Here is a 20,388-nt window from a genome sequence, read left to right on the forward strand (position 1 = left end):
ACCTGAATTTTCATCCCGGCTCAGTTTTTATGCCAATGGACAGTTCATTCAACTGTTAGTTATCTTGATTTCCTCATCTGCGAAATGGGGACAAGACGACCTACTTGAAAGTGCCAAGAGGACAGAAGAAAATGGCATAGGTGGGACGTTCAGTCCATGCCCTTCTGCATAGCAGAGCTGATCAGCATTTGTTCCCGTCTCAGAGAGCCCTCTGCTCTCTGAGATGTACATACTTTGAGAATGTGCTTTGCAAAGTCAATCCTTCTTTTGCTGTGATGTGTTATTGCTAGTACAGAGACCTCTTTTTAAAATTGGCAAGTTGGCTGGGGGGGTGGGACAGCAGCTGGGCTGCAGATTAGAAATGACAGAGTAAAACGGATGAGATAGAAGAGCCTCCTGTGCTAGAACATAATAAATGCTCACCTGGATTTCTTCTTGCGCCTATTATGGAGCTCACATTGGACAGTCATATGTGGCTACATGAGTCTGTGTTACCGTTGTCTGCCTTCAGCAGGAGACTGGTGATGGGCAGCCACCTTGGCAGACATCTGTGCTCAGGCTCTATCACATGTTAGTATTTTTAGTCTTCACCCCTGCTGAAGATGCTGATTGCTTATTTCTTGGGACAGGAAGTTCCCTCCTGCTGTAGGCAGCATTGTTAGAAAATTCTACCAGATAGATGAGTTTTCCATTTATAGATTAGACTGATTTTTTTTCCCCATCTATACTCCTTCTGCTTAGTGGAATTACAAAGGTAAAGTTCATTTCTCCTTTACCAGAACAACTCATCACATATTTAAAGGTATATCTCATGGTCTTCTTGAATTTTCCATTCTCCAGGATAAGCAATTTGCCCTTCTCCTCCTCCACTGTGTTTTGGCTAGGACCTTTATTCGCTTCTTTCAAAGTTATTATCCCAGCTTGTAATTACATGTTCATTAGAGTGTGTGATTATTTGATTAGTGTGGGAGTTGTTTGTGCTGCTTATCAGATATTTCTGTCTGCTTTCCTTGAATGAGGTAGAACTGAAGTTTCTTCCCTGGGGTTGGGTGGGACTAGTTTTGGCCGACGATGTGTGAATGAAAGTGATAGACGTCATTCCCAGGCCAAAGCATGTAGCTGCTGGAAAGAGATCTTCCAGGGCTTCCTTTTCCTCTAGTAGTGAGTCTGTGCAGTTCTAGATGAGGGTTACTCTGTCTGTCTGGATCCTGAATAAAGGGAAGAAGAGCCCCAGCCAGCAACCCTTGCTGGTCACATGGCATGAATGAAAAATAAGACTCTGCGGTTTGACATCTGAGTTTTCGGCTCATCATAATCTCGTCTCTCCTGATCGAAGCAATTGTATCTGGCTTTCTCACTCCATGATAAGGCTCATGCAGTGGAGACTGTGGGTTTCTCTTGAGTCTTCGGTATCTGACAGAGTACTAGCCCAGAGGAGGCACCAATACCTGTGGGTCACATGCATGAATAAATCAAATCTGAGTTTTGAATCCGCCTTCCATCCTTGAAATTTACTGGACTTGGTTTTGTTCACTATTCCTCCTCTGAAATAAGAGACTCCACCCCTGCCTATCAAACCCAGCTTTCCAGTTTCAGAGTCATAAAGTAGTTTGCATATACATCCCCAAATGAGGAAGGAATGCAGGCCAGACTCCGCTGTCACAGGCAGAGACAAGGAGGATTTTTGTTGTTGTCAGTGTCATTGCTCAGTCACTGAGTTGTGTCCGACCCTTTGTGACCCCGTGGACTGCAGTGTGCCAGACTTCCCTGCCTTTCACCATCTCTCATGTCCATTGAGTCGGTGATGCCATCCAACCATCTCTGTTGTACCCTCTCTTCCTGCCTTCAATCTACGAGGGAGGATACATTTAACTTAATGCTGAATATCTCCATTAGAAGTTTCTTGCTTCTGAAGATCAGGAGAGAGGAAGTATGGTCATTGCTGATATATTTCTGTATCCTTGTGTAGCTTTCTGCTACCATATTGGCATCACTCTTGCTTTTCACTTGCTGCTGTTTTTACCTTTCAAGAATGAGCCTCCTTAAAACCTAGCGTTCCTGCCCTGTTGTAGCTGGGGGAGGCTGCTAGGTGGCGCTAATGAGACGCTCTCCTTTGAGTCTTGCCAGTAAGTCTTGCTTGGTAGAAACTATGAGGTATTTTAACTATCCCAAGAAGTTAAAAGGAGGAAAAGGGCAAGACTTATTAGATGGGAAAAATATATTGATAATGTGGGCACATCTCCAGAAGCCTCTGTTTATTGATTGCCATGTAAGAACCAGACCACACACTAAGTAATTTGGTGTGTATTTTCTTGTTTTATCCTCCTGGCCACCGAACAAGCTTTTAGTTGCTATTCTCCCATTTCACAGAAGGGAACTGAGGCCCAGAGTGTTTAATTAGGTTGGTCCTCGATGAGTAGTACTTGAACCAGGTCTAACCCATGTTCATTCTATTCGGAATAGCTTAGTAAACTTTGCCAAAATTCACCAACTTTTAGAACTTGAATTTTAATTTTTAAGAAAGATTAGAGAGGCTTTTACTTTTTTCCCCAACCTAATCTTTGATTTTATAGACATGTGCTGATAATATTTTCTAGTACATTATATGGCAAATACCATGATTCTCAAGTTGTGGTTGATGAAATAGTCAAGTTGACTGCACCAAACAATACACCCAATATGGAGTTGCCCACCCATCCCAAAGTCTGTATTAGCCCCTGCAGTAATAAAACCTTGACAGCAGGAGCTCATAGATGAGTGAGGGTGAGAGCATCTTTCATTTACTGACCCTCTTTGCCAAATACTGTGCCAAATGCATTATGTTGTTGTCTTGTTAAGGAGGGACTGTAAGTCATGAATATAGCCACTATGATTATAGGTATAGAAAGTGCTAAGGTAAGAATTCAAATCAAGGTCCTATAGGGTGTGTAGACTGTTCATTTTACAGGGCGTTTGTTCTGACAAAACCAGAAAGGGCTGGAATCCTGCTCACCCTCACATGCCAGTCTATGCGCTGTGCTGTCCCGTGGCAGCCACCAGGGGAGGCATCCCTGGACCAGCTTCAGTCTGGGTGCAGGGAGGAAAGGATGCCCCACTCACGTCCCTTCATCTAACGTGCTTTGTAGGCCTTCACGTGCTCAGAGCCTTGAGATAGATTATCAGCTCTGTGGGCTAGGAGTTGTTTGGCTAACCCTGTTTTATAGGTAGTGGAGAAAGGGAAGAATTTATGGGGAGAATGAACTAAATTCTATGTGCTTGCATGTGTGCTAAGTTGCTTTGGTCATGTCTGACTCTTTACGACCCTATGGACTGTAGCCCACCAGGCTCCTCTGTCGATGGGATTCTCCAGGCAAGGATAATGGAATAGGTTGCCATGACCTCCAGGGGATCTTCCAGACCCGGGATCAAAACTCTGTCTCTTATGTCTCCCGCATTGACAGGTGGGTTCTTTACCACTAGCGCCACGTGGGAAGTCCAGTATGTGCTTAGATATTTCATATCCACCCTAGAAGTGTAATTTTCTTTGTTCATTTTGAATAGATGAGGAATTGGAAGCTCAGAGAATTTAAATAATTTGTCAGCCTTACTTAAGTAGTAAATGACAAACCCAGGATTCAAACTCAAGCCTATCTTGCTCTAATTCCAATGTTTTTGCAGACATTATTAGTCTTAAGATGGGAAAAGATCAAGGAAGGCTTCTTTGAGGAAGCATCTTTCAAATCAGAACTATTGCTATATGTAGTCAATAGGTTATTACCATCCATGATTTAATCAGTTCTCTAAAAGGTTTAAACAAAATCACATGCAGTTGGGGGCTTTGCTGGCAGTCAGTGGTTAAGACTCTGCACTTTCAAAATAGGGGGTGTGAGTTCGATTCCTGGTCAGGGAACCAAGATCCCACATTTTTAGCCATCCCGCAACATGGCTGAAATTACATAAAAAGAAAAATTGTATGCAGTTGTCTCAGAGTTATGCTAAATAAAACAGACTTTCTGACTTATATTAATAAAACATACAGTTGTTAATATTAGTGATCACTCAGCAGATTATTGACAACTGGGAAGCCCCATTGGTGTCTTACTTCTGTATTTCCTGTGTTTCATAGTGTATTTATTTGGGAAAAATGAGTAGCTTCTTGTAAGACTGATCAGGTGCATTCTTCTTTCTGATAAATGTGGATGATCAGGCATGATCTGCTGCCTGTCAAGGTCACACTAAAGCTTTGACTAACAGAAGTGCAAAGCTGACATTTTGCCTTGAGACCTCTGCTACTTCCCTTCCCAGCCGTTTTGCATTCATGTCAAGTCGGGTATTGTCATAGGGAGAATGGTGTGCGTGTACCACCCTGACCTTCACAACCACTGTGGGAATAAGACAGTCCTGTTATCCTGTCCCTCGGGCTCTGTGACCTTGAATGAGTTATTTCTCCTCTCTGAACTTACGTGTTTCACATATAAAGCGAGGGACATCATATAGATCATTTCTATCTGTGAATAAAGAAAATGCAAAAACTTTTCTCATATTGAAGTCATTAAAAATCCCAAAGATTGGTGACTTTTTAAGAGGGTGGCCATGCCCACTTCTCAGAATGCAGCTCAGACAATCAAGCTTGACAAAAATATTTCAAGCATAAATTATTATATTCTTACAAGAAGGTTTTATATGGTTTATTAATAGCTGAGGAGACTGCTCCCCTAGAGAATGTATCAGAGTCATAAAAGGATTTTGTCAAATTTATCCCATTCTGTACCCTTCCTACTATTAAGGATCAGTGCCATAAAGGCACTGTTATTGATATTTCACATAAGTTGAGGTGAAAAGGTAATATTTTTTTATGAAACAGTGAATATTATTGAGATATTCAGGTCTTTTTATCTACATAGAAATCTTTTTTATATACATAATCAAAGATACAGAGAGAGGTAAAAGGTATTCTGTAGCTTTAATTGCAAGACATAAAAGTTTTACCTCTTTGATAGATCTTTATCCCCTCACCATAGTTAGGAATTCTTTTTTTTTTTTTTTAAGGAATCTATACAAGTATTGGGCTCCCCTGGTAGCTCAGACGGTAAAGCGTCTGTCTGCAATGCAGGAGACCTGGGTTCGATCCCTAGGTCAGGAAGATCCCCTGGAGAAGGAAATGGCAGCCCACTCAAATACTCTTGCCTGGAAAATCTCATGGCTGGAGGAGCCTGGTAGGCCACAGTCCATGGGGTCACAAAGAGTCGGACATGACTGAATGATGTCACTTTCACTTTCACGTACAAGTACTAATTTCACGCATCTGCTTACTAGTTGGGTTCTCATATATGTACGCCAGTGAAGCTGTGAAGATGGAAGAAGACAAATGATACTTAGTTCTTCTGTTCTGGTGTCAGCCATCCAGTATTATACGTTTGTGATAGAAGTTAATCATTTGAATTCAACAGAATGAGATAAAGTTTTATTCATTGGAATATAAGGGAGTCTGAGATAGAGTTCCATTTTTCACTTGATGTTATAAAGCAAAGAACTTAAGAGGATGACAGGAACTCAGTCGTTAAACTTTGGGACCCAGTACCTAAACGGTAATATTAAGGTCCTCTTAAGTAGAAACTATGAAATAAGTTGAAATCAATTACGGGAGGGGAGGCTGGGGGGCAGTTTTACTTTGTTTTTAAGAGCAAACATATGCCAGTGCTTCCCTGAAAAGAAGAGACCCACCCAGGGGAATAAGCTATTTCTCCATCCCTCTTTTTCTCTGCTGCTAACAAGCTCAGTGATATGTGTTCAATCTGTCTTTTGTTCTCACTCACGGTTTTGGATAATTTACTAATAGCTACACAGTCAGAGACACTTGATATCACAAAAATATCCCGTAATTATACAAAAATCCTTGGATCAATTCAGAGATGGCATTTGTTGAAACTAATGCCTACAGCCAAAGTGTACAGTAGAATTTTTTTTTCCCTCTCAGCCCCTGGCTGTGTTTTCGTTGCCTGGCAACCCATCTGGGATGATAGCTGATGTCAGCTGATTTTCACTTATACTTAGCCCAGGAAAGTTTTCAAGGAGGGCATTTGAGTTTGTATAGTGCTGGAAGGCTCCAATTTGTGCTACCAAATAATTTGTACAACTGCAGACTAATGGGCTGAGGCAGGCTAAATGTAAATGTGGAGGTCTCGGGGGATCAGCTTCCGGAACAGGGTGGCCTTTGGGACTTTGTTTCTGACTCCTAAGAGCTTAGCAAATGAGCTTCAGCTGTATTCTTGCTGCTGCTCAAGTTCTCACTTCCCTTTTTAAAGAAATAAGAAATGTTCAACATTATTCTAACTCCTCAATATCCAAATTTAGGCAAATACATTATATGGCTATTCTGAAAGAAGGGTCAACATTTTAGGTACATAAGCAACAATTGGGAGGAAAAAGGAATATTCTAGTGTACACATTACAAGCTGGCTTAAAACTCAACATTCAAAAAATGAAGATCTTGGCATCCGGTCCCATCACTTCTTGGCAAATAGATGGGGAAACAGTGGAAACAGGGACAGACTTTATTGTCCTGGGCTCCAGAATCTCTCGTGACTTGATGGATGGTGACTGTAGCCATGAAATTAAAAGATGCTTGCTCCTTTGAAGAACAGAAATGACAAACCTAGACAGCATATTAAAAAGCAGAAACATTACTTTGCCTACAAAGGTCTGTATTGTCAAAGCTATGGTTTCTCCGGTAGTCATATATGGGCGTGAAGGCTGAACAATAAAAAAGGCTGAGCACCGAAAAATTGATGCTTTTGAACTGTGGTGCTGGAGAAGACTCTTGAGAGTCCCTTGGACAGCAAGGAGATCAAACCAGTCAATCCTAAAGGAAATCAACCGTGAATATTCATTGGAAGGTCTGGTGCTGAAGTTGAAGCTCCAATACTTTGGCCACCTGATGTGAAGAGCCAACTCATTGGAAAAGACCCTGATGCTGGGAAATATTGAAGGCAGATGATAGTGGATGAGAGGATTGGATGGCATCATAAACTCAATGGACGTGAGTTTTAGCAAACTCCAGGAGATGGTGAAGGGCAGGGAAGCCTGGCATGCTGCAGTCCATGGGGTCGCCAAGAGTTGGAGATGACTGAGTGACAGAACACCACCACCACTACGTGAAAATGTGTTAAAACTTCTTTGATCCGGAGGAGGGCAGAAGGGAATTTTAGCTTGTTTGCCTCGCCTGTAGCTATTGGAACAAAATTGTGGCAGTCCAAGTAAAGTTCAGTGACAGGTTTGTAAACAAATTATCCCCCGCCCATTACTGCACATGTTATTCTGGTTGTGTATACAGATCCTGGCCAGTGCACTCGAGCCAGCTGGCTCCTGCCTAGGACAAAAGGATGTATGGAATTTTGTGCAGTATCCATATAACAATGCTACTAATCAATTCAGATCTTCTTACTAATTGCTGTAACCAAGTCAGGACCCCATGGGGCCTTCCCCCATATCCTTACCTTTATCTCCTCTGAAGTACCTAGATAATAGTACTTGATGCACATTTGCAAATGTATAAAACCTCTCCCCCTCCAACAAATGGAAAGTGTTAACCACTTAATCACCAGGAACACACATAACCCCAGGCCTTCTGGAACCGAAGGACTGATAAAGTCAACCCCTCATCATCAGCCAGTCAGAGAATTGTGCACAAGCTGACCACATATCCTGTGACACCACCCTCCAACCTCCCAACCCCTGTCCTTCACCTGGCTTATAAACATGCTTTGCTGAAAACTTTCGGGGAGCTTCTGGCTTTTTATGGCATAAGCCACCTTGTCTCTAGGCAGGGCCCTGCACTAAACCTTTCTCTCCTCCAGACTCCGACATTTCATTTTCTTTGGCTTCATTGTGCTTCAGGCACATGAACTTGCAGTAACATTACAACCCAGCATGTCATGGTTTTCCCCTTATATATTTGTGGCACTCCAAATGCTAGAGTGAAACAATATATGAAATAATGAGTAAATTATTTCAATATCAAATGTTTCTTTTTAATTTTTTTAAAACTGGAGGATAATTGCTTTACAGTGTTGAAATGTTTCCTTTTGAAAGTATCTGTACCTCCATGTGAGTCTGTAAAATAATAAAAATGATTTTCAGCACCTACCTGGGATTCTGAAAGTTCAATCCTATCTTTTTTGAGCTACTGCTAAAACTTGGGGTGGTAGTAGTTATTACTTGGTCAAGGTGAGATTAATACTGAAATATGATAAGTGAGATAAGCATCTTTGTCTTGGTGTTTATGATAACTTTCAACTCTGGTAGCTGTCTGACTTTTAAAAACCACTCTTAAAAGGAAAATAAATTGTTCAGTGCTGATTTGTAGTGAAGGCTACTTGAGTTAGTATGTAGTGTTTTAGATTGGGTTCTTCATGAAGTAGCCCCTTAGATGGAGTTAGAATATTTATAAAGAAGCACCCTGGGGACCTGCACCTGTGGAAGGGAGGGCGAAGAAGCAGGATCAGGTGGAGGGTGAAGTCAGGTGTCCTTGCAGGTACAGTGACAGCCTCAATTGATCCCACTGGGGACTCTGGATTCCAGTGACTTGTTAGAGTATCCTGTACTGGGGCACTTCCATTCTGATTGCTTGCAGCATGTGTACCTGTCACCCTAACCCCAACCTCAGGATGTGATCTTGGTTGAGGTGGCTCTTTGCAGTCAGACTGCATGGACTTAAGGAATTGCACTGACAGGCCCAGCACCTGAAATGAGAAATCCTTTATTGAAGAGGGATCTGGCAGCCATATCACAGCACAGAGAGTGTGCACAGTCTAAAAAAGTCAGGGACACTGAAGGCTCTCTGATGAAATGTTGCCTCTTTAATGTTGGATAACTTATTGACTGCTTTACAAAGAAAGTGATCCCCTTCCGCCCCTCGTGTGTTTGGCGGGACCCACCTCGCGACGGGCCACTGCTGCAGGCAGTCAGGTGCTGGCGTGTGCAATCGAAGTTCCGGAGGGCCGGGCCGTGAGAATGTCACCATGCCTAAAGCACCAAAGGGAAAAAGTGTAGGACAAGAAAAAAAAGTCATCCATCCATATAGTAGAAAAGCAGCTCAGATTACAAGAGAGGCCCACAAACAAGAAAAAAGGAAAAATTGAAGAATGAAAAGGTGTTGCGTCTCAGCCTTATTGGTGAAAAACTGCAGTGGTTTCAAAATCACCTTGATCCCAAAAAAGTAGGATATTCAAAAAGAGATGCTTGTGAATTAATTGAAAGGTATTTGAATCGATTCAGCAGCGAGCTGGAGCAGATTGAGTTGCGAAACAGCTTCAAGGACAGGCAGGGCCGGAGGCACTGCTCTCGGGAGGCGGCCATCAGGCAGACCCTGGAGCGGGAGCGGCGGCAGTACCAGGCCCATGGCCTCGAGATTCCAGACATTTATTTATTTTTTTTTTCCATTTATTTTTATTAGTTGGAGGCGAATTACTTTACAACATTGCAGTGGTTTTTGTCATACATTAAAATGAATTAGCCATGGATTTACATGTGGGAGGGGGGACCGGGATGGGGAATACATGTAAATCCATGATTCCAGACATTTTAAATGCAGATAATCTGAAAACTTTTAGGGAATGGGATTTTGATCTGAAGAAATTGCCAAACATTAAAATGAGAAAAGTCTGTGCTAGCGATGCAGTGCCCAAGAAGTGTAAGAAGAAAGCTGTGACAGCTGTAGACAGAGACTTAGGGGAATTGGAACTGAAAGATGAGTCAAGTGACACAGACGAGGAAATGACTGCGGTGGCCTAAGTGTCTTTGCTTGAGTGGAAAATAAATAATTTGAGAACTTCCAGGTTATACTTGAATTGATTATGGTAAATAATTGTCTCAACACACGAATTTGCTGTTTTACCTTACTCTGATATTTTCAGTTTCAAAAACAGTGTGGCAATTTTTACTTAAAAAGGAATGTTGCTTTTCATTTACATTAAGCATGTTTACTTAGAATCACCTTAGAATCACGTATCACATTTTGGGTCATAGGCAGTAGCTATTTTGCTAGAAGGTTAATGTGGGTACTTCTTGAGTAAGCAGTGATGACAGCAAAACTGCCTTTTAGCAGTGTTTTTCACTGCTCTTCCTCTTACACATCAAACCTGTTTTCTTTCCTTAGAAAATAGGGAAAATGTGATACAGAATTTATATACGCTTATGGATTGTACATTGCTGTTATTTATTATCTTCGACCCAGAGTTAGGTAAGTGGTTAAAGAAGAATCACCAACATATTCTTCTGTGGATCTCCTGTTATCAACCTGTTATCTGGATAAAGGGGATAAATGATTTCAGGTTGGCTAGGTTTGTTTTTATATTATTTTTTACTTTCTCATTGTGAAAAGTATTAGATTTTATTTGTGGAAACAGAACTAAAGATTAGAGAACTAGTTATTTCAATTGTCTTAATTCTTCTTCTGAGAGATAGGTTAAACTGACATGTAACAGTGTTTCCAACATCATGAAAAACATGAATGTGGTAGAATGTTCTTAACAGAACTTGTTAAATGCAAGTTTCTTCTGGCCTGTTTCCTAAAGAGTGCAGTGAAAGTGCATTTTCAAGGGAAAAAAAAAATTCTGTATGAGGTAACCAGGTATCAACTGTCTTGTTAACAGCTTTTTTACTTCAGAAGATTAAAAATAAAACTTATTTCTATAGTTTAAAAAAAAAAAGTGATCCTTTACTATTTGTTGTTTGGAAAATAGGATTTTAAAGATGAAAAGAGCACATTTTTACCAACGAATGTCAAATTCTGAAATGCAGTGATAACAGACACATATACATAGTTTATTTGCATTGGGATTGCCTTATGAATAAAAAACTGCCAATTAAAAGTAACTGCAATGACTAATGGAATGATAGTGGGAAGTCATTCTTTTTGATCTTTCAGGAAAAGATATTAAATACATCATGGCGTGATGCTGATAGTTTGTCAGATAATGAAGCACAGGTAAATACATAATAAAAAGACAGGAGTCAGGGCAAGTAAATTTCTATTAATATGTTATTTGTGGAACAGTCATTTCTGTCTTGCCTTTGGACAAGTACTTCATATCTGAGCCTACTAATTTCCTCAATTTTCTCCTTTGTCATTCCGTCACAGCTTGAGTTGTGTGCTCACTGAGTGCAGACCTCTATTCCTGCTTAATACATATTTGAGACATGGTTCTTACTCTCAAAGAACTCATAATATCATCCCCTAAAATCACATTTGTTGTTTCACTACCAATCTTATTAGAAAAATATACAATTTGGGAAGATATTAAGTTCATGGTGCAGGAGCTAAGTTTTTAGGTTAATTTTTTTCTTAAAAGCCCCAGTGTTTTCATTGGCAATAAATATTTCAGTTGTTTTTGTGAAGACAGTCTCAATTTGTTCAGTTTTTGAGAAAATGTCTATCATATACTAAAGTCTAAATACCCATAGTTTTTCTGTAGTTCTTTAAATTAAAAGTGACAGTCCATGAATAAAGCAGCTAATTTAACCTCCAACTCAAACATGAGGGCTTTTCTTGAAGCACTTTTGTATTGATATTTAGTATGAGACAGGAATGTTTGCAATTTCATCATACAGAAAGGTGGTTTGAAACTTGGGAGTGAAGAAAATGAATCCAATTTCCTTTTCTATTAAGGATTTTAAGTGAAACTGGATTATTAATTTTTTAATGCTAGTGCATGCCAACAATAAAGAATCCAATGACTGTCAATACAGTTGGTGCCACTGTCTCGACTAATGCTAAGGCACCAGCAATTTTGCCCTCCTTTACTTTTGTACCATCAAGTATCAGCTCAAGTGTCAACACAGTGAAAAATGTCAATAACGTACTAGTATTATTTTGAAGAGTCATGACCTCACTGCCCCCTGAAAGTATCCCACTTTCAGTGTCCACAGCTCCTCTTGCTTAGAGGAATGTTTCAGCAGGAAGGCCTGGGGAAGGGTGACTGCTTTGGCAAGAAATGAAAGAGCCAGGCTTTATGTGATGACAGCGGAGATGGAGGACAGGGAGGGAATGAGAAATGATGCAGAGGTTATACAGATAAGATTTGGCAGTAGAAAGGCAAGTAAGAGTTGAAATTTATTGAGGTTTTTAGCCTGAGTGACTGAATGGATGGCAATGCCAGTAACCAAGGTGATGACTAGGGAAGAGGAAGCCCTAGTTTATGATGGAAAATGATACTGCTTTCACTGTGAGAGAAGAATCTGCATAATTCTACCATCTTTTGGAAAAGAATGGGTTCTAGCACCAATAAAAATGAACAAAGTACTCTTGGCTGGGCCCATGTAGCAGCCTAAGATGTGGTTTTGTATTGATAACAAATAATGGCTCTTGGAAGCTCAGCATATCCTGTATTGATGCATAAGAGTCTTGTGTCTGTGCTCCCTATAACCATGTTTTCTCTTTCTGTTTCTAGGAATGGTGCAAAAGCTGGACCAAAAACTGCCAGTGGCCAACGAGTACCTGCTGCTTTCTGGAGGAGTCCGAGAAGGCGTGGTAGACCTGGATTTAGATGAGCTTAATGTCTATGCCCGAGGGACTGACTATGATATGGACTTCACTCTCCTGGTGCCAGCCCTTAAGCTGCATGACCGTAATCAGCCTGTGACACTGGATATGCGCCACTCAGCCTTATGTCACTCTTGGCTGAGCCTTCGGCTCTTCGACGAGGGGACGATAAGTAAATGGAAAGACTGCTGCACCATCGTAGATCACATCAATGGTGCCACCAACTACTTTTTCTCTCCAACCAAAGTGGCCGACTGGTTCTATGACTCCATCAGCATTGTCCTCTCAGAGATACAGAAGAAACCCCAGAGAGGAATGCCAAAGGTGGAAAAAGTGGAAAAGAATGGGACCATCATCTCCATCATTCTGGGTGTGGGGAGCAGTCGCATGTTGTACGATATTGTCCCGGTGGTCTCCTTCAAAGGTTGGCCGGCAGTGGCCCAGAGCTGGCTCATGGAGAACCACTTTTGGGATGGGAAGATCACTGAGGAAGAAGTCATCAGTGGGTTTTACCTGGTACCAGCTTGCTCCTACAAGGGAAAGAAGGATAATGAGTGGCGGCTATCCTTTGCCAGGAGTGAGGTGCAGTTGAAGAAGTGTATCTCCAGCAGCCTCATGCAGGCGTACCAGGCCTGCAAAGCCATCATCATTAAACTCCTGTCCCGGCCCAAGGCCATTAGCCCCTACCACCTGCGGAGCATGATGCTCTGGGCCTGCGACAGACTTCCCGCCAACTACTTGGCCCAAGAAGACTATGCAGCCCACTTTTTACTGGGCCTCATTGATGACCTGCAACACTGTCTGGTCAACAAGATGTGTCCCAATTACTTCATCCCTCAGTGCAACATGCTGGAGCACCTGTCTGAGGAGACGGTCATGCTCCATGCACGGAAGCTCTCCTCCGTCCGCTCAGACCCAGCAGAGCACTTGCGCACCGCCATCGAGCATGTCAAGGCAGCCAACCGGCTGACGCTGGAGCTCCAAAGGCGAGGGAGCACCACCAGCATCCCCTCCCCGCAGTCCGATGGCGGGGATCCCAACCAGCCCGATGACCGTCTCGCCAAAAAACTGCAGCAGCTAGTGACTGAGAATCCGGGGAAGTCCATCTCTGTCTTCATTAACCCTGATGATGTCACACGGCCCCATTTCAGAATTGACGACAAATTTTTCTGAGCATTTTTGCGGGCCTTTTTTTTTTTTTTTTTTTTTGCTCTGGTTCTGAAACTCTCGTAATATGTAGTGTGGTTTGTGTCTTTCGGGTTTTTGTTTTGTTTTTTTAATATATCCAGCCTGGATTGGATCTGTTAAGAACACATCTTAAGTTTCCTGGTTCTGCAGGATGGTGCAGACTTTGAAACAGTATATTACTATTTCATATTCTGCCTCTGATTTTGCTGTTTACTTTTTGTAGTTATTTTGTTTTGGTGTTTGTTTGGTTTTTTTTTTTTAAGGACAACTTGAGCCATAGATGAAATGCCCATGAATTATCTCCCTTCTTTCTGTTTCATACTTCGTGCAAAATTATTAATGGGAGTGGGGAAATCTCTCTTTCTGATACTTCAGGATTCTATGTTTTATGTTGCTTTTCTTTGTCTTTATTTTTTTTTAATGAGTGTTCATCACTACAGATATTTGAAAATCATCTGAATCTGGAAACTACCTGGTACGTTAGCTGGATTTGTCGATAACTTTTTTCGACCAGTGGCCAGGGTAATTTCTCCCTCTCTGCCAAACAATGTAGACTTTGAAAGTGATAATGCTACAAATTATGTTTGGAGCAACTTCATTGAATGTAATTGTCCTCAAATCGGAACTTTGGGTGGTTTGGAAGGGTGTCTTTGACAACTTTCCAAGTAGAATTAAGGTTTCCAAATGGTAGTTTTAGTGTGTGTAATTATTTGAAGCCTTATGTAAATCCTATTAATGAACATACCATAATAATTGTTATTTGCACTAATGAAATCTTTGCCATTGTCAGAGTTCCAATGCGTGTGTTTCAATATAAATTGACATCTACTGTTGAAACGCTATCATTTCTTCATCTAGCTCATTTCTCTTAATCAATAGAATGATTCTTTGTGTTCGTTTAGTTCTCCTTTATGTGGGTTCCTGTTTTGTCCTCTTTGAATTTCCTGGTTCCTGTCTTACTGAGACAAGGATTCAAGCTTCATACCTGCTGAGTAACTTTATCTGAAGCTGGGGAAAATGTATGATTGATCAAGTAGTTGTCTTTGTATGTATAGTTGATCCTTGAACAACACAGGTTTAAACTGTGTGGATTCACTTATATGCAGTTTTTTTCCACTAAATGTGTTAGTTGAATGTGTGGGTTTGGAACCTTGAATAGAAGGTCCACTATAAAGTTATATATGGATATTCAACCTCATAAGGTCAGTGTTCCTAACCCCCACATTATTCAAGGGTCAACCATATTTCTTTTGACATTATAGAGTTAAGCTTTTTTGCAGAGTCTCTCTGGATCTTCTGAGAGTTTTGAGAAAAACTAGAAGGAAAAATGACATTAATCCCCAAATAGAAGATACCAGGCCAGTTCAAAAGCAGGTTTTGCCATAGAGCAGGAACCAGGAAATAACTGGGTGGAAGCCTTGGTGTAGAGGTGTCCTGTCTTCAAGAATGAAATTACTTGCCAGGTTTAGGTGCTGCAAGGCATCGGCTCCCTGTTTTGGTATGGACTCATTTCAAGCTATAGTGTTTGGGGGCCAGGGGCCTGCCGATCTCTCAAAGGAGTACTGTGCTGTCTACTGTTGGAAAGGTCAAGCACCACTTTGACCTTGAATGTCCAGTCTCACGGGGTGGATTTTGGCCAATTGAAATCAGGCATATGCAGTCTTGGTTTTTGCATGGGAATTATTGTAATGCTTATGAATGAAAATGAAATCATTCAACCATCTTAAATCAAACAAAAGTAATAAAAGAAACATACTGGCCTTGGAGTTTCGTTGTTATTTGTTAGTTTGTAATCTGGAAACTGTTTTCTTATTAGTAATACCAGCAGTAATTTTCAGTAGATCTAGCCCTGGGCTTGCTGTTCTCTTTCAGGCCACATGTCTCTATGTAGTGAAAATCCAATATCCAGTCTTCCCTATCTCCAATGTTCCTGCTGGTATCTACCTATCCTCCATGTAATCTATGTCCTTCTTGGGAAATAGCTTCACCCCCAGCTCTGGACATGCACCCTGATTGGTGTAGGCCAATCAAGATAGCCATTTCCCTGACCACAGTCATTAGTTAGGGATTGGGCATATAATTCCATCTGTTCCATTCAGGGACATGCTTGCGATTCAGCTTTGGATACTGGGGCAGCAGCATGCACCCTGGATGTGGAAGAGGAAGCACTTGGCTTTGCTATCAGTGCCATGAACCTAGGCCTCTTTGGTCAGACATTCTTAAAGGTGAGTAGAAATGAGATGTAGTCTGGTACATTTTCTTGTCTGAAACATAAGCAAATCACTGAGTTCTGTCCTTCTGAAGCCCTGAAGATTGGTTAAAATAATCTCTGTTTCAAGTACAATATAAAATGCCTAAGGCAGGGGTTATCAATTTAGTATTACTTACATCTGCTTCTTTAGGTTGTGGGAATTTATGAGCTATAACTCAACAGGATTTCAATTCTCTGATGGGACCTGGTTTCACGTATTTGAAGAATAAGTTATTCTGGACTCTATGGCTTTCTTAGCTGAAGTGGAAGTAAGATGCAAGTAACGATTGGTTTCAGAATGGATGGAGCCAAACAGCACCAGTCATTTTAAAAATAAAAACATCCCAGAAATTACTGTACAGACTTATTTCAGGGAAAATGAGAGGCAGGTATATGTGGCAAATTTTACTTTCAGGTCAGTTGTGAGGAAATAGGGAGGAGGCTTCTAGGGCTAGTTGAAAAGCCCCTAGTGACTGACTGACCAACGCCTTATAAACCACACACACACTGGATAGCACAAAAGGAATTGGATGTTTCTTACAGGGAGGATTAAGCCCACTCTCTAGGCACAGGTAAGTATTGACTATTTGGTATCAGATCATTACCTTGCTGAGAAGAATTTCCTGACTTGGAGTTCAGCCTTGGACAGGATGGCCCGGCCGGGGAAGGGAAGCTGTGCTTAGCGGCAGCTGCTGGGTCAGCGGGCTTCAGGGCTGCTGCTCCAGTTGGCAGTTGTCTTCAGGGAAGGCACTGAACTCCATCCTGATAAACTTAATCTCCAGAACCTCTTCCTTTGAGTCACCCAAGGGACTACTTGTGTGGCTATTCTCCTTCCCATTTGGTCATCATCTGGGGTTGAGGAAAGACTCCCCATGTTCTAATCTGCAGGTAAACCTTTCTACCATTAAATGGAGCTCTGACTACCACTTGGACTGAAGGAAGGGGATGGACATCATTTCCTCTTCCTGTTATGTTATTAATATATAAATATGTATGTATTAATAGTTTTAAACTGATTCAATCCAGTTAGTTAATGGTCCTCTCTGAGAAAAATAGCCAGTTTAGAAAATGTACCTCTTAGGCTGTAGTTTCCTCAATAGTTAAAAAATTTCCTCAATAGGTAAAAAGTGTTGTTTAGAATAATATTCCCCAATGGAGAACTATTTGCAACATGTCCTAAGTTCTACCTTCTGTTAATTAATTGCAAAATTTTTTTTTTTCACTTTTTAAAGAAAACATACATTATACACAGTAGAAATCAAGCTGTAAAAATTTAACTAATTTTGTTTCTTTCTGTATGCCCATTTTATAATGATATCCTATTAGTTCAAAAGTAGCATGTTTAATAAACTGCAACTTTGCCATATGGCACTTAATTTTTATACTAATGTCATATGACCCTTGCTTTCTAAAGTGAAAGTGAAAGGTTTTTTTTTTTTCCAATTATTTTTATTAGTTGGAGGCTAATTACTTCACAACATTGCAGTGGGTTTTGTCATACTTTGACATGAATCAGCCATGGAGTTACATGTATTCCCCATCCCGATCCCCCCTCCTACCTCCCTCTCCACCCGATTGCTCGGGGTCTTCCCAGTGCACCAACCCTATATGCAAAACAAAAAGAGACACAGATGTACAGAACAGACTTTTGGACTCTGTGGGAGAAGGCAAGGGTGGGATGTTTCGAAAGAACAGCATCGAAACATGTATATTATCTATAGGGAAACAGATGACCAGCCCAGGTAGGATGCATGAGACAAGTGCTCAGGCCTGGTGCACTGGGAAGACCCGGAAAGTGAAACTCATTTCTAAGTTTGAAAGTGAAAATGAAAGTGTTAGTCACTCAGTCGTGTCTGACCCTGTGATCCCATGGACTGTAGCCCACCAGACTCCTCTGGCCGTAGAATTCTTTGGGCAAGAATGCTGGAGTTGGTTGCCATTTCATTCTCTAGAGGATCTTTCTGACTCAGGGATCGAACCCGGGTCTCCTGCATTGCAGGTAGATTCTTTACCGTCTGAGCCACTAGTTTTGAATCCACAGTTGGGTCCTGACATTCATCAAACTCCAGAGAGACTATATGCCTTTTTGTGTCTATGTGGTTTGGGATAATGAGGAAATTTCAGAAAATTCAAATGTTAGTATGTTAGTCTCCCATATTAAACAATTATTGTTCAAAGATCTTTAAAGACACATTGAGCCTTAATTTGGCATAGCAGCTGGGATGAAAATATTTGCATTTTAGACCACATTCCCTCTCTTTTTTAGGATGAATGGATTTGTAATGTGACTTGAGAAAGGTGGGCACATTGATACATTTTTCATCTGTCATCTTTTGTTCCAACAGTTTATCACAGAAGCTTAAGGTGGCTAAGTCTGAGTAGAAGCATAAACTGGTTTCTTTGATTTTACATCCTTATCCATAAAATGCAGAATTGAGGTTGTTCCCTTCTTTTCTGGCTTTCACAATCTAAGATTGCCTGTTTCCAAAATAATCTGAGTTTCAGATTTATAAATCCACCTATTTACACACATAGAGTAGTCTTTTCTACAGAATAATCATTTAAAAGATCTTATTAATTGCACCAGCATGTATGGGGCAGAGCAAACATTTATTGAATACTTGGTACAGATCTTCTTACTGGATGCTTTCACTCATGGACCAATTTTCATCTCACAATAATTCTAAACATTTAGGGAAACCAAGATTCAGAAATTAGATAACTCATTCAAAGTTCCATAGACACTTAAGTAGTAGTAGGGCAGAGCCAACATCTGAAACCGTTTGTCTGTTTCCAAAATTAAGAGCTTGTCATTATGGTGTCACCCTGCCTCTAATATTAGTATCTGTTATTATTTAGAATAGATTCTATTCTGTGCATTTAGAGAGGACCTAAATTTGGATAAAAGGTAAGCATAAATATTAAAACCTTGGGCAAACTCTTCTTTGAAGCTTTTCATCAGCAGAGTAGATGCATCATTTAGAGAAAGTTAGTTTCTGTTGCAAAATCCTGGGAGAAGAGAGATGACCATGTGGGAAAAAATCTGGTTGAGGTGGCAAATGGACCACATATGAAGTAGCAGTATCACATGTGAAATATTCCTACCAACAGTGAATTTATTCAGATTTTCATTATGACTTCATAGGGAATTCAGAAACTAAATGAACAACTTAAGGGCCAGATAACTCAGGTTTCTAGGTGGCAGGTTTAACAAGCAAGAGAACTTGTATCTGAGGCTAGATTTCTCTTGATGGTTACAGGAAGAGGAGATATCATACCTGCCCCCACAGAATCTCAGTTTCCATAGAGGCTGTCACAGGGTTTAGTCAATATTGAGTCCAGATGGTCTCAGCAATATTAGACTCTCAAGGCTGTGTCCTTGAAATGGCTCCTAGTGTGGGAATGGTGGAAATGGACCTCTTGTCCATTTCAAGGACAAGAGGAAGGATGAGGAGCCTCTGCCAGGGTCCAGCTCTAGGGTCAGCTAGAAGTTGATAATTTCCTCCAACAAACACATCAGATCTTCTATGCTGATTGGCAGGTACTTTCCATAATGCTCATTGAAATTCACCAAGTGACTGTCCTCTTCCCTTTTCTGGGTCTTGCTTGCTCTTATAAATTGAGGAGGGAGATTTGTGACAAGGATCCCTCCATGAAGAGCTGTTGGTTGGAGAGGGAGAATAAACACAAAGATAGGAACTAGATGGGAGGGAAGATTAATTGATGACAATTTCAGACTGGTAAGTGTGATTTGTAGACCCCAGCAAAGGCTGCAGATGAACTGAGGTGGATGGAAATTTGGGGCAGTGCTCCAAGAGGCTAGATTAATGCAAAAACATTGTTTTTACTTATTTCATATTCGTCTTCCTCTCCCTGCTCTTTTAAAAATTTCACTCCAGGGATGATGACATTGTTCAGAAAGTTCCCCAAGACCAGTCCTGTGGTCAAAGGCACAAATCTCTGTGCCATCCACACAGCTGTGTTTGCTGAATTTTGTAAAGCTATTGCTTACAGATGGATCTTACTGGAAAACTGAAACCTTTTTTGCTCTCAAGTTGCTAAACATAGCATTGACCTTGGCTAACTCACACATTGCTTTTGTTCAGCTTTTTTATATAAGAATTGTAAGGGAAAAAAGCCTTGTGGGGGTTTGTGTGACATGAAGGTAGATTGGGTATATAATCCACTTAAATTTGATCTCTTGAGTATATGTGTTCACCTTGTGGTGGAAACTTTCGGGAGCAGTGTCTTCCATTACAATCCTGTGATCCTAACACGATCACAGTGTAGCTCCGGACTCACACGGAACTTCCAGTCATTTCATGGTTTTCTCGGCTGATGATGTGGGAAAGAACCATAATAAAATGTGGCCCTGGTCTGGGAGCGAGCAACGAGAATGAAGACAGAACATGAAATCTGGTGCAGTGGG

At 41.0% G+C, this 20,388-nt stretch overlaps 2 protein-coding genes across 2 annotated transcripts in view; both read left to right on the forward strand.

Annotated features, from left to right (window-relative positions):
* MB21D2 (Mab-21 domain containing 2) overlaps positions 1 to 15,474 on the forward strand; it is a 119,220-nt gene extending 103,746 nt beyond the window's left edge. Inside the window, exon 2 of the mRNA XM_070466232.1 lies at positions 12,429 to 15,474. Within this exon, the coding sequence (XP_070322333.1) occupies positions 12,429 to 13,693 (1,265 nt within the window). The 3' untranslated portion in view covers positions 13,694 to 15,474. The remainder of the gene's footprint in view (positions 1 to 12,428) is intronic.
* On the forward strand, positions 8,881 to 9,827 carry LOC110145503 (translation machinery-associated protein 16). Its single transcript, XM_070466231.1, is given in 3 exon segments — positions 8,881 to 9,099; positions 9,102 to 9,397; positions 9,559 to 9,827. Coding segments are annotated over 3 exon segments (609 nt in total). The 5' UTR covers positions 8,881 to 8,999; the 3' UTR covers positions 9,772 to 9,827.
* Positions 15,475 to 20,388: the final 4,914 nt, after the last annotated feature.

The sequence above is a fragment of the Odocoileus virginianus genome, chromosome 4, assembly GCF_023699985.2.
Source record: "Odocoileus virginianus isolate 20LAN1187 ecotype Illinois chromosome 4, Ovbor_1.2, whole genome shotgun sequence".
Classification (NCBI taxonomy): Eukaryota; Metazoa; Chordata; class Mammalia; order Artiodactyla; family Cervidae; genus Odocoileus; species Odocoileus virginianus.